We start from the raw sequence: 14,693 nt of genomic DNA, 5'->3' as shown, positions 1-14,693 counted from the left end.
AATGCAGAGAGGGGGAGAGAAAGAGAGACACCTGCAGACCTGCTTCACCACTTATAAAGTGATTCCCCTGCAGGTGGGGAGCCGGGGGCTCGAGCCATCTGTGGGTTTCTTTATGGCTCAAAAATATGATTTTATGTAAAATTTGTACAAATTGGGGCCAGGTGGTGGCACACCTGGTTAAGCACACACATTACAGTGCACAAGGACTCTGGTTCAAGCCCCTGGTCCCCACCTGCAGGGGGAAGCTTCACAAGTGGTGAAGTAGGCTGCAGGTGTCTCTTCCTCTCTCTCCTCCTGCCCTCTCAATTTCTGTCTCTATCCAATAATACAAAATAAGTAAATAAAAATATTTTTTAAAAAGTTGTACAAATAAATTTAGATAGAGGGGGCTGGACAGTGTGCACCTGGTAGAGTGCACACATTACAGTGTGCAAGGACCTAGGTTCACTCATACACACCATCCCCTGTCCCTGACCCCATGAGCAGAGCAGGGAGCTTCACAAATGGTGAAGCAATGCTGCAAGTGTCTTCTCTCTCCTCTATCTCTCCCCTCTCAATTTCTCTGCCCCTATCCAAAATAATTAAATAGAAATGTAAAGCTTTTAAAAATAAATTTAGATCAGGGAGTTGGGCGATAGAGCAGTGGGTAGAGCAGCGGGTTAAGTGCACATGGCTTAATGCGCGGGGGCCAGCGTAATGATCCTGGTTTGAGCCCCGGCCTCCCCACCTGCAAGAGGTCCCTTTGCAGGCGGTGAAGCAGGTCTGCAGGTGTCTTTCTCTCCTCCTCTCTGTCATCCCCTCCTCTCTCCATTTCTCTCTGTCCTATCCAACAACAGCTATGACAACAATAACAACTACAACAAAAGCAACAAAATGGGAAAGGTAGCCTCCAGGAGCTTAGTAGTGCAAGCACCGAGCCCAGCAATAACACTGGAGGCAATAAATAAATAAATTTCTCTGCCCCTATCCAAAATAAGTAAATAGAAATGTAAAGCTTTTAAAAACAAATTTACATCAGGGAGTTGGGCGGTAGCACAGTGGGTTAAGCGCACATGGCTCAATGCGCAGGGGCCTGCGTAATGATCCGATTGGAGCCCCCGACTCCCCACCTGCAAGAGGTCACTTTGCAGGCGGTGAAGCAGGTCAGGTGTCTGTCTTTCGCTCCCCTTCTCTGTCTTCTCCTCCTCTCTCCATTTCTCTCTGTCCTGTCCAACAACAACATCATCAATAACAATAATAACTACACTAAAATAAGGGAATAAATATTAAAAACAAATGCTACTCAGGACAAATTATTTTTTAATTTATTCCTCTAATTTATTACTCTCCCTTAGCTTGTACTTTCTCATCTCTATACATAATTTCCATGTGGAGATGGAAAGTCCTCTCATTTTTCCACATTCAGTTCGTAACATATATCCTTGGGGGGGGTGGTGGGGGGAAATCCTCCCTTATGCTTACTATGAGGTTACTACGTGGGTCCTTTAAACTCTTAATAGAGTGATTATCTTGTATGTATGGAATTCATTTAGTAGAGGCAAGTGATGTTTTATGACTTCTGTGCTAAACTATTTACATTCTTAATTTTTGTTTTTCTCCACACCTGGAATGGAATACTTTCTTTTAGGTGCTAAAAAAAAGTGTAATAGAGGCCAGGCAGTAGCATACTAGGTTAAGTGTACAACATGGGAAGTATAAGGACCAACACAAGGAACCTGGTTTGAGCCCCTTGCTCCCCACCTGCAGGGGGGGTCACTTCACAGCAGTGAAGCAGGTCTACAGGTGTCTATCTTCCTCTCTCCTTCTCTATCTTCCCTCCTCTCAAATTCTGTGTCCTATCCAACAACAACAGCAACAATAATAATAACAATAGCAAGAGCAACAAAAATGAGAAAAAATGGCCTCCAGGAGAAGTGGATTCATAGTGCAGGCACCAAGCCCCAGCAATAACTCTGGAGGCATGAAATCAATAAATAAAATACTATATTAAACTGTTCTGGATAAGGTAGCAGTGAGAACCTTCCAGGTGCCAAATTAAATGCATAGTAGGTAATGTCTTGTTAATTTTTTTTTTTTTTTAAAGGATTAATTAACAAAACCATAGGGTAGGAGGGGTACAACTCCACACAATTCCCACCGCCCAATCTCCATATCCCACCCCCTCCCCAGTAGCTTTCCCATTCTCTAGCCCTCTGGGAGCATGGACCCAGGGTCATTGAGGGTTGCAGAAGGTAGAAGGTCTGGCTTCTGTAATTGCTTCCCCGCTGAACATGGGCGTTGACTGGTCGGTCCATACTCCCAATCTGCCTCTCTCTTTCCCTAGTAGGGTGGGTCTCTGGGGAAGCTGAGCTCCAGGACACATTGGTGGGGTCTTCAATCCAGGGAAGCCTGGCCGGCATCCTGATGGCATCTGGAACCTGGTGACTGAAAAGAGAGTTAACATACAAAGCCAAACAAATTGTTGAGCAATCATGGACCCAAAGCTTGGAATAGTGGAGAGGAAGTGTTAGGGAGGTACTCACTGCAAACTCTAGTATACTTCTGCTTTCTTACTTTGGTGCCATACTCCAAACTCAGTCAATTTCTGCTTTGCGTTTCTACTTCTTTTTTTTTTTTTTTTTTTTTACATGCATAACATTCCCCAGATTCCCATTTAACAATACAACCCCCACTATTTCATTCATCATTTTTCATGGACCTGTATTCTCCCCACCCACCCATCCACCCCTGAGTCTTTTACTTTGGTGTAATAAATTTTTTGTGACAGGAAAAACCCAGGCATTTGTGAAAATATAAGCCATGTTTTAGTCTTAGACCGTTGTTTTGTTTGTTTGTTTTTAGATTTATTCATGAGAGGGAGAGAGAGAGAGAAAGATAGAGAATATGAGCCATTCTGTGTTCCGGGAGGTGGCACAGTGGTAAAGCTTTAGTCTCTCAGGCATGAGGATCCGAGTTTGATCCGCAGCAGCACATGTGCCAGAGTGATGTCTGGTTCTTTCTCTCTCCTCCTATCTTTCTCATTAATAAATAAAATCTTTTTTTTAAAAAAAAAAAAAGAACCATTCCAGTAATGCCAGAGATTAAACTTGGGATCTCTTGTTCTTTAAGCTCGAACCACTGTGCCAACTCCCAGACCACCCTTTTTTAAGTTTTAAGAGCATATTAATAACATTGCTATCTAACTTCCACTAACCTGTACAATTGGTTATTCTATAGATCCTGTCTACCATTCATGACCAACTACAGTTTTCACTGCAATGTGTGCCATCATAGTGGGAATACCTATTTCCTCCGCAAGCAAGCAAGTAAGTACAAACTGTTGGAGCATTGCAAAATGATTCTTCTCTGGTTAGCTGTTGAAAAGAAAAGGGGTTTCAACTTGTCAGGATCAGGAATGTGTTGCCTGGTTGCTAACAGAAGTTAGGTTGTGATATAGCTTTGAATAATTGGTGTCCATTTCCAGTCAAGTGGTGTCTTGACTTCTTGTTGCTACAGTTGTTAATTTATGGGTCATTTCTTAATAGTTGAATATTCTTTTGTTAATGAGTTATACTATACTATCAATAATTTTTTCTTCCTTTGTGTGTTTGATAGACCTGAAAGAAATGTGCCTTAGTGCTTTGGCCAACCTCACATGGCAGTCCCGAACGCAGGATGAACATCCAAAAACTATGTTCTCCAAAGATAAGGTAGAGATGGATTAATGTAATTACAAGTATGACAAAGAATTAGGTGGAGCTTCTAAAGACATTCTGTAATGATAAATACTAACCACAATTTTTTGTGAATATGTTATTGTAGATTTAGTGGTTATCTTATTTTTGTTCAAGTGACATCTAACTTCTTATTGAACATATATATTGTGTCACTTAGTTTAGCTACTAACAGGAATGAATCCCTACATAATTTTGGTCAGCTTTCAAGAAGCAAATACATGCCCCAAATTAATAATCAGACTTTTTTTTTTTTAATTGCCACCAGCGTTATTACTGGGGCTTGGTGCCAGCACTGTCATATCAAGAAACTAATATTTAGGCTGATGTAAAACACAAGAAATACAAATTACCTACATGATTCATGCCAAAAATGTTTAATTTAAACCTAATCACAAAGAATCAGATTAAGGAACATAATGCCAAGCAGCTGTCTAGGCTTCCTCCAAATTCTGAAATTCTGCATGTTATAACAGGCCATATTATCAAATAGTAAAGGAACAGTTCTAAACTAGAGATGAAAGAGATGGCATTACAGTGAGACTTAATGTGTGATCCTTGATTAGATCATAGGCAGGGGAAATAGCTGTGAAAATATTGTTTAAATAATCCTAACAGGAAATATAAGCATATTCTGAATAAGAAACTATATCAGGTAGCTGTACTGCATTGACATTAGATTTATTTATTTATTCCAGAGCACTACTCAGCTCTGACTTATTGTTGGGGGATTGAACCTGGGACTTAAAAGCCACAGCCATAAGAATCTCTTTGCGTTACCATTATACTATTACCCCCACCCTGATATTAGATTTTTGAGTGTGATCACCATGTTGTCATTATGAGAGAATAATGATCAAAGTATAGTATCTGCAATTTAGTCTCATACAGCTTGGAGGAAAATACAGTTATAGGGAGATAACACCAAGGTGATAAAATAGTAATGGCTGGCAAATCTAGGTAAATTGTAAATAGGTGTTCAACATACTATCTGAATTTTTCCATTACTCATTTTTGGCTTATGGTGGTACTAGGACTAGGACTTGAACCTGGGACTCTGCTACCTCAGGCTTCTTCTAGCGTTTGCCCGTCTTCCGTAGCCAGTCAGCAGCGTCAGGTTGAGCCTGATGTAAAGTTTCGAGACCTCCTTTGAATCTGGAGAGGTGGCAGTCGTTGACTATGTGGGTCATAGTCTGTCTGTAGCCGCAGGGGCAGTTCGGGTCGTCTCTGGCTCCCCAGCGATGGAACATAGCGGCACACCGGCCATGGCCTGTTCGATAGTGACTGAGGAGGACCCAATCATAAAGTGCTAGGTCAAAGCCGGGTTGACGCTTGCAGGCAGGCTGTTGTCCTACCAATGATTCAGTCTCCTTGGCCCAATGCATTTCTTGTTATAAATATGGTTGGTATAGGGAAAGAGTTCACTGTCTCACATCTATGTAAAGAGACCTTTTTGTATAAACTTATTTGAAACTCTGTGCATTCTATGTTGTTTGAATGCAATTAGAGGTATACCTTGAAGATACTGGACCTTTGGCTTCACAACACCATAATAAAGCAGATATTGCAGTAAAGGAAGTCACACAAAAGTTTGATTTCCCAGTGCATATAGATTTCATATTTATATTACAATCTAGTCTATTAAGTTTGCAGTAGTGTTGTATTTAAAAAGTAAATACTTAATTTAAAAATGATTTGTTGTTTTCAACGGGCTAGCTTCACGGACGGGTAACAGACGACCAGGGACTCATGGTTGAGCTGTAGGCAGTATCTCTTTATTCATGCAGGATGCAGCACAATCTAAGACGAGCTAAGCTAAACTCAAGGTACCCTAAAACTCACAATGCTGTCTTTATATATACTTGCCAAGTAGGGTGGAAACAGGATATGACATAGAGAGGGTGGAGAGAAAAGTGACTGGTGAAAATCAGAGTGTGACAAGGAGGGGGTGGAGCAGGCGAGAATCCTATCACTGAACCACCAATGCCCTGGAGGGAGTGCTTTATGTAAATGTAAAAGTGATTTATGTAAATAGACCAAAGCTTTGAATGGGATTAAATCTATCCCTATATAGGCATATGGTTAAGCCAGGGGGAGCTGGCATACTATCCAACAATGATTCAATGTTAAAAGTGTTCTCCATTATCTGAGACGTTGGGTTTTAAAGGTACAGATAAACTTGGTCAATGAAGGGTGGCCACAGACCTTCAGTCTGTAAAAAAACATACATATCTGCAGAGCACAATAAAACAAGGTATACCCGCATATATTTGTTCAATAATTAAAAGCCTAACTTGGTTTTGATTTTTATTCTGGTAAGATCTTTGGATATGGTGCATTTTTCTCTCCTTTCTTTCTTTCTTTTTTTTTTTTGTATGTGTGTATTTTTGTTTTTATTATTTTGTGAAGGTAGCTTTGAAAGTTACTATGAAAATCCTAATTTTTTTTTGTTTATTTTAAAACTTAGGATATCATACCATTTATTGATAAATACTGGGAGTGTATGACGACCAGACAGAGACCTGGAAAAATGACTTGGCCAAATAACATTGTTAAAACAATGGTAAGTAGGCAAAAATTTATTAGACTTGTTACTTGCAAACCAGTATTCTATTCTTTGCAAAGTCTGGTGACTAGGAAGGTAGCTCAGTGATAGAACACTTGACTTGCTTTCATGAGGTCCTGAGTGTCTATCCCTGGCACTGTATATGCCAGAATAATAATCTGGTTCATGGGGCTGGGTGGTGGCACACCTGGTTGAGCGCACGTATTACAATGTGCAAGGACCTAGATTCGAGCCCCCGGTCCCCACCTGCAGGGGGAAAGCTTCATGAGCCGTGAAGCAGGGCTGCAGGTGTTTCTCTTTGTCTCTCTCCCTTTCTATCACTCCCTTCCCTCTTGATTTCTGGCTGTCTCTATCCAATAAATAAAGATAATAAAAAAAAAATTTTTTAATAAATAATCTGGTTCACTCTCTAAATAAATTCTTCCTCCCCTCCTCCTCTCCACCCACAGAAATTGCTCAACTTTGGCTTATGGTAATACTGGGAATTGAACCTGAGACCTGGTGCCTGGGGCATGAAAATCTTTTAACAAAAAGAAAAGAAAATCTTTTTTTTTTAATTTTTATTTATTCCCTTTTGTTGCCCTTGTTGTTTTATTGTTGTAGTTATTATTATTGTTGTTATTGATGTCGTCGTTGTTGGATAGGACAGAGAGAAATGGAGAGGAGGGGAAGACAGAGAGGGAGAGAAAGATAGACACCTGCAGGCCTGCTTCACCGCCTGTGAAGTGATTCCCCTGCAGGTGGGGAGCCGGGGGCTCGAACCGGGATCCTTAGGCTGGTCCTTGTACTTTGCATCACCTGCATTTAACCCGCTGCGCTACCGCCTGACTCCCAAAAAGAAAAACATAACTATTACACTATCTTCCCAGTCCTTTTAATTTTTGAAAAATATTTATTTATTCTCTTTTTTTATTGTTGTAGTTGTTGTTATTGTTGTTGATGTCATCATTGTTGGATAGGACAGAGAGAAATGGAGAGAGGAGGGGAAGACAGAGGGGGAAAGAAAGACACCTGCAGACCTGCTTCACCACTTGTGAAGTAACTCCCTTGCAGGTGGGGAACTGGGGGCTTGAACCGGGATCCTTACACCAGTCCTTGCAGGATGGTATAATCCACTGAGCTACCACCCGACTCCCAGTCCTTTTAATTTTTAAAAGATATCTTTTAAAATATTTATTTTATTTATATGAGGAACTTTATTTATATGAGGAAGAAATACAGAGAGAGTAGATCACTGCTCGGCTCTGGTCTATGGTAGTGTAGGGGATTGAACCTGGGACTTGATGGAGCCTCAGGCTTGAAAGTCCATTTGCATAACCACTATGCTGTCTACCCCTGCCCAGATTTTTTTTTTTAATTCATGAGAAAGACAAGCAGAGAGAGAAAGAACCAGACATCACTCTGGTACATATGCTGCTGGGAATTGAACTCAGGACCTCATGGTTGATAATCCAGTGCTTTATTTACTATGCTACCTCCTTGACCATTGATAAATATATTCTCTTATTTTTTTTTTCAAGCAATCATGTATTAGAGAGAAAGAGAACCAGAGCATTGCTCTAGCACATGTAATGTAGCCAGAGGTCAAATTTGTGATCTCTGCCTGACAGTCCCAACAGTTTATTCATTATGCAGACCCCTACTCACTATTTTTTTCCTCAGATTTATGCATTTATGATAAGAGAGAGTCAGAGCTTTACTCTGGCACTTGTGGTGCTAGGGATTAGACTCAAGACTTGATGTTCTTCGGTCTATCAATCTAATATCTATATCACCTGGGTTGCTTTTTCTTTTTCTCCCCGGAACCCCTCTTTTCTTCTTTCTTTCGTTCTTTTTTTTTTTTTTTTTCTGCCTCCAGGATTATTGCTGGGGCTTGGTGCCTGCACTTCGAATCCACTGTTCCTAGAGGCCACTTTTCCCATTTTGTTGCCCTTGTTGTAGTTGTTATTGTTGTTATAGCTGTTGTCATTGTTGGATAGGACAGAGAGAAATGGAGAGAGTAGGGGTGACAGAGAAGGGAAGAGGAAGATAGACACCTGCAGACCTGCTTCACCACTTGTGAAACGACCACCCTGCAGGTGTGGGGCTGGGGGCTCCAACTGGGATCCTTATGCCGGTCCTGGCGCTTTGCGCCATATGTGCTTAACCCACTATGCTACTGCCCAACCCCCTCTTTTTTTTTTTTTTTTTTTTTGGTTCTTTTTTTAGCCAGAGTACTGCTCAGCTCTGCCTTATGGTGGTGCAAGGGATTGAATCTGGACTTTGGAGCCTCAGGCATGAGTCTGTTTTTATAAACATTATGCCATCTACCCCTGCCCCCAAACCCCACTTTTCTAATGAGAAACAGCTCTGGTTTATGGTGGCTTATGGTCCTACCAATGATTCAATCTCCCTGGCCCACTGCATTTCCTGTTATAAATGTGGTTAGTATAGTATGCCTCACGTCTATGTAAAGAGACCTTTTTGTATAAACTTATTTGAAACTCTATGCATTCTATGTTGTTTGAATGCAATTAGAGGTATACCTTGAAGACACTGGACCTTTGGCTTCACAACACCATAATAAAGCAGATATTGCAGTAAATGAAGTCACGCAAACATTTTGTGTGACATGACACGTCTGGGCCTTCAGTACAAATGTCTGCTATACTACTTCTGTCACTCTCAGCCCATTTTTTTGTTTCTCTGAATAAACATATGTTCTTAACACTATTGTTCCTAGAACCAAAGCATTATCTGTGAAAAATCAATAGCAAGCTGTTCTCAGGCTTATCTCTGTGAGGTGGAGGGATAGGCTAGGATTGTGAAGGACTTTGGCTCTTGTTTTTAAGTGTCTCTGAATTTTTTTTTAAATGTTTTTGCTTTGTTGCACTTTTTTTTTTTTTTTGCCTCCAGGGTTATTGCTGGGGCTCAGTGCCTACACTACAAACCCACTGCTCCTGAACTCTACTTGCCTTTTGTTGCGCTTATTGTTTATCGTTATTATTGTTGTTATTGCTGGCATTGTTGGATAGGACAGAGAGAAATCAAGAGGGGAGGAGAAGACGGGGGGGAGAGAGAAAGATAAACACCTGCAGACCTGCTTCACCACTTGTGAAGCGACTCCCCTGCAGGTGGGGAGCCAGGGGCTCGAACCAGGATCCTTATGCCAGTCCTGGCGCTTTGTGCCATGTGCACTTAACCTACTGCGCTACCACCCAACCCCCGATTTTATTTCTTTTAAGATATATATATATATATATATATATATATATATATATATATATATATCCTTATTTACACAAGGGAGTGAGGGAAAACCAGAACATCACTCTGAAATGAATTCAGTATCTCCTACTATTAAGTCCAATGCTCTAGTCACAGTGCCACCTCCCAAGATATCAGTACTTTTAGACATAAAATGTTCAGTAATAATAAAATACTTTTTTCTTTTAGAGTAAAGAAAGAGATGTTTTCTTGGTAAAGGAGCACCCTGATCCTGGGAGTAAGGACCCAGAGGAAGATTACCCTAAATTTGGACTTTTGGACCAGGTACATTAATATTTTTTTGACCTTTGCAGTTTTAAGTATGTGCCTTGGTGTTCACTGGTTGGGTTTATTGATTATTTGGAACTCTTTAAGCTTCTTGAATCTGAGTGTATGTTTCCTCCTTCCTCAGTTTGGGGGGAATTCTCAACTATTCTTCCTTCAAATAAGAATATAGTATCCTCCCCACCCCACCTCCACCCTCCCATCACCTTTAAGGTTTATTTATTTTTAACCAGAACACTGCTCAGCTCTAGCTTATGGTGGTACTGGAGATTGAACCTGAGACCTTCATACCTCAGGTATGAAAGTCATTCTGCATAACTGCTATGCTGTCTCCCCAGCTCTAGTCCCCCCTTTATAACTGTATATTTTTCCCTTCAGGATCTTAGTAACATTGGTCCTGCTTATGACAATCAAAAACAAAGCAGTGCTGTGTCCACCAGTGGGAATCTAAATGGTAAGTATTTAAATATCTTACAAATTAAATACTTGTAAATTATTAAATTTCAAACATGCTTAGAAAGGGATTGCTTGCATTGACTCTTAACTGGATATTTACCAAGATGCTTTAAAATCCAAAATTCAGTTTTTAGGAGCTAGCCAATAATAATTTATGTGATAGTGGAGGACAGCTTTTTTCACTTTACACCACAGGTTGGTGAAATAGATTTAGCATAAAACCAGTCATAATTTTAAGGCCAGATTCACTGTGTTTATATCAGACTGCTCAGCTGTATGTTCCTAACACTTAATTTAGACTTAGTTCTCTTCATCTTTTTTTCTTAAGTTGTTATTTAACACACTCCTCCTCATGCCCATCTAATCATTTTTACTGCTCTAAAATTTCAGCTCTTCAGATGACAACAGCTATATTGATCAAAATTTCTGTCTTTGTATCAGTAACACTTCTGATAGCAGGAGTACGTCTTATTATTAGTGATAATCTAATGAGGGTTGAGTAAGTGGGGGAGAGCTTGTTATTAACCTAACATACGGTGTGATTAATTTGTCCTTGGAGTGATAGCATTTTAAATACCTAAACATTTCCACTGTTGTTGATATTCTAATATGGGTTGGAAATAGCTCAATGTGTTGTTTACCTTTTTACACCATGTCCCCCTTCTAATTGTTAAACGTTGACAAATACATGGTGCCACTTCTGTTCTTACAGGTGGAGCCTCTTTTGGAGGTGAATTCCTCCTCTGTCTTCTTTCAGCCTCTCAGACTTAAGTATTTTGTGGTTTGGAAAATGCTTTTTGCTGAGTTGTGGTAGAAGCTAAAACAATTAAATTTTAAAGCATTGTGAAAATGGTGGCAGTAGCATTTACTATGGAGCAGTAGTTTCAGTTTAATGTTAATAATTAAAAGCTTGTATGTTGTCATATTCTGCCTAACACGCCCAGCAGACCCCTGAAGTCTTGCTTGTTCTGTTCAAGATGCATCTAAAACTTCTCTTAGCGTAATTAAACTGCAAATGAAGCAGAAACATAAAATTTTTATTAGGATAATTCCCAGTCAGAGATATTGATGTTATACTAATTTAAAGTTAATTTTTTTTTTAAATAATGAGACTAGCACCTGATGTGTTATTAGAGGAAGTTGCATAAATCTGGTCCCGTGTTTGCAGAATATGACCTGCCCTTAATGTCTTGATCCTTTTTAATTACAGCAGAACTGCTGATAATTTTCAAGCTTGTCCCAAAATTAGAGCAGTACCTTCTGCAGTTGTTTATATAAAGGTGTTTTCCTACAGTCCAGGGACATTGGAAAAAGAAAAACAAACAGAAGTAACAGAACTAGACCACTATTTCAAAGTATTTATTTCTTAAATACACAAGGTAGTATTCCTTGTGGCCTTAATATGTAGCTAATTTTTTTTATAATATATGTAAATTGTCTAGTGATCTTTTAACTTATTGCTACCAGCACTGGAGAGAAACACCTTTTTAATACTTATGTTTTGTTTTCCATGTTTGATGTACTTCTGTCTTGTTGGGTAGCCAAGTGCTTTAGCAGATATTGTGCCTTTTTATGTTAGTGGCATATATTGTGAAGTTCAAACAAGTGAGCGTTTACTTGTGGTAAAAAGATTATTTTTATGAATGGTCATATTGACTTGAGTGGAGTATAAATTTTACCTGTGCAACTATTTTTAACTGTGGGTGTTTGGAATCTGAGTGAATGAAAATGCATTTGTGTCGCATCCTCAGAAAGTGTACTAGTAGTTACAGTTCATTTAAGAAAGGAATATTAGGGCTGGGTAGACAGCATAATGGTTATGCAAGGCTTTGATTTCTGAGACTCTTGAGATCCCAGGTTCAACTCCCAGCATCACTATAAGCCAGAGCTGTGTAGTCTCTGGTCTATCTCTAAACCTCTTTCATTAAAAAAATAATAAAAACATTAAGGGGGAAAGAAAGAAAGGATGGTTGAAAATGTGGCACAGATAGTGATACTAGGTCCATCTGTGCTTGCTTCCAGAACCTAGTGTTTCAAATTGTGACCCTTAGCACATTCATTCATATCAGAGTGAAATCCAGCATGCTCTGGGGAGGAAAATCCTATGTTGTTACACAAATGCACTTTGGGAGTGTTAGTCCCCATGGAACTTGAGTCTACATGGCACTTCTGGCATACCTCATTGTGAGTGATCTCCCTTCTCTTCAAAGGAGGAATTGCAGCAGGTAGCAGTGGAAAAGGAAGAGGAGCTAAACGCAAACAGCAGGATGGAGGGACAACAGGGACGACCAAGAAGGCCAGGAGGTGGGCAGAATACCTGTCCCATTCACCACTATTTGAGTATCATATCCATTGGTGCTGGCCAAAAACCACTAACACATGGTTTTAATTTTTTTATTATTATTTAATTATTTAAGAAAGGAGACATTAACAAAACCGTAGGATAGGAGGGGTACAACTCGACACAGTTCTCACCACCCGATCTCCATATCCCATCCCCTCCCCTGATAGCTTTCCCATTCTCTATCCCTCTGGGAGTATGGACCCAGGGTCATTGTGGGATGCAGAAGGTGGAAGGTCTGGCTTCTGTAATTGCTTCCCCGCTGAACATGGGCACTGATTGGTTGATCCATACTCCCAGTCTGCCTCTCTCTTTCCCTAGTAGGGTGGGTCTCTGGGGAAGAGGAGCTCCAGGACACATTGGTGGGGTCATCAGTCCAGGGAAGTCTGGTCAGCATCCTGCTGGCCTCTGGAACCTGGTGGCCGAGTAATGAAACTGAAGGGTTGTCATTCCACACCTGAAGTCTCTGGACACAGTCTGAAGTGAAGCATGCTGGGGAGGCACTTGTTGTGTTGATTAGGTTGTGATCAGCGGATACAATACTATTTGATATCCATTGAGAGAAGCATGCAAGAAAGTGAGCCTCACCCTAAGGTTCCAGGACTGGGGGAAATATAGGCTCTATAGTGGAAATGTGAGGTTCCTGTTGTCTTAGGGTTCAAGAAGACAATGGATAGTTATTGTTATCATCACATTATTTGGTAATTGGGTTAACTTTGAAAAGTCCCTTTGTTAGGGTTTGCTGTATAATACCCAGCATCTTGTATATAGCTGTGCCACCGGTTGTTTCTGTTCTCCCTGGTCTAGGCTTTTGAGAGAGTACACATATCAAAGACTCAGCCTATGTATTAAAAAGACTCAGTCTGTGTTTTTAAAAGTTCAAGACATGCAATCAATTTTCCCCCTCGCATATTAATTAAATAGTGATTTATATGACTACACTTTAATAGGAGTGTACATAAATACCATTCCCACCACTAAAAGACTGTGTCCCATTCCACCCACCCACCCCCGCCGCCCCGGGGAAGCCGAATGTCCACCCTCCCCCTCACCACAGGGTTTTTACTTTGGTGCCCTATTCTTGATTTAGTCAGATCCTGCTTTTAGTTTCCCTTTCTGTTCTTTTTTCTCAACTTCTGTTAATGATCTTTACCTTTCTCACTTAGCTCACTTAACATAATTCCTTCTAGCTCTGTCCAAGATGGGTCAGAGAAGGTGGGTTCATTGTTCTTGATAGCTGCATAGTATTCCATTGTGTATATATACCACAGCTTTCTCAGCCACTCATCTGTTATTGGGCACCTGGGTTGCTTCCAGGTTTTAGCTATTATGAATTGTGGTGGTTTTAATTTTTATAGTCTCAGTCACCTGCAATCAAACGAGGTCAGAAAATAAGTATAATAGTTTGAGAGATCACATTCCCATAGCTTTTATTACAGTATCTTGCTATAACTACTCTTACTGTTAATTCACTATGACTAATTTAGGAATTAAATTTTATCTTGGATATGCATGCATATAGGGTTCTGCTCTATATGTAGTTACAAACATCTACTGGGGGAACTTAGTAGATGTATTCCTAGCCTCTGGTACCTACCTGTAGGGGAAACTTCATGAACAGTAAAGCAATGTCTCTTTCTCTTCTCTGTCTTTCCTCCCCTCTCAATTTCTCTCCGTCCTACCAAACTAAAAAATATCAATATATAGAAAAAGAAAGGGGGCTTGAAGAAATCATGCTAAGTGAAATAAGTCAGAAACAGAAGGATAAATATGGGATGATCTCACTCACTGGCAGAAGTTGAAAAACAAGATCAGAAGAGAAAACACAAGTAGAACCTGAACTGGAGTTGGTGTACTGCACCAAAGTAAAAGACTCTAGGGTGGGTGGGAAGGAGAGTACAGGTCCTGGAAAAGGATGACAGAGGACCTAGTGGGGGTTGTATTGTTATGTGGAAAACTGAGAAATGTTATTCATATACAAACTGTTGTATTCACTGTCAAATGAAAAAAAAAAGAAAAGAAAAGGGGGCCGGGCAGTTGCACAGCAGATTAAGTGCACATGGTGTGAAGTGCAAGGACCAGCGTA

General features: G+C 40.2%; 1 protein-coding gene across 6 annotated transcripts in view; it reads left to right on the top strand.

Annotated features, from left to right (window-relative positions):
- The window catches only part of ASH2L (ASH2 like, histone lysine methyltransferase complex subunit), a 36,185-nt gene that overhangs the window by 3,727 nt on the left and 17,765 nt on the right, over nt 1–14,693 (top strand). For 3 of the 6 annotated variants that reach the window (XM_016185385.2, XM_060182609.1, XM_060182603.1), the window contains 7 exons: nt 3,217–3,305; nt 3,595–3,689; nt 6,181–6,276; nt 9,715–9,810; nt 10,189–10,264; nt 10,979–10,996; nt 12,477–12,570. In XM_016185385.2, coding sequence (XP_016040871.2) covers nt 3,217–3,305; nt 3,595–3,689; nt 6,181–6,276; nt 9,715–9,810; nt 10,189–10,264; nt 10,979–10,996; nt 12,477–12,570 — 564 coding nt within the window. The remainder of the gene's footprint in view (nt 1–3,216; nt 3,306–3,594; nt 3,690–6,180; nt 6,277–9,714; nt 9,811–10,188; nt 10,265–10,978; nt 10,997–12,476; nt 12,571–14,693) is intronic. The other 3 variants (XM_016185386.2, XM_016185387.2, XM_007516698.3) reach the window with 3 other exon arrangements.

This window comes from Erinaceus europaeus, chromosome 2 (genome assembly GCF_950295315.1).
Source record: "Erinaceus europaeus chromosome 2, mEriEur2.1, whole genome shotgun sequence".
Taxonomy (NCBI): domain Eukaryota; kingdom Metazoa; phylum Chordata; class Mammalia; order Eulipotyphla; family Erinaceidae; genus Erinaceus; species Erinaceus europaeus.
This window is presented reverse-complemented; position numbering and strand designations above follow the sequence as displayed.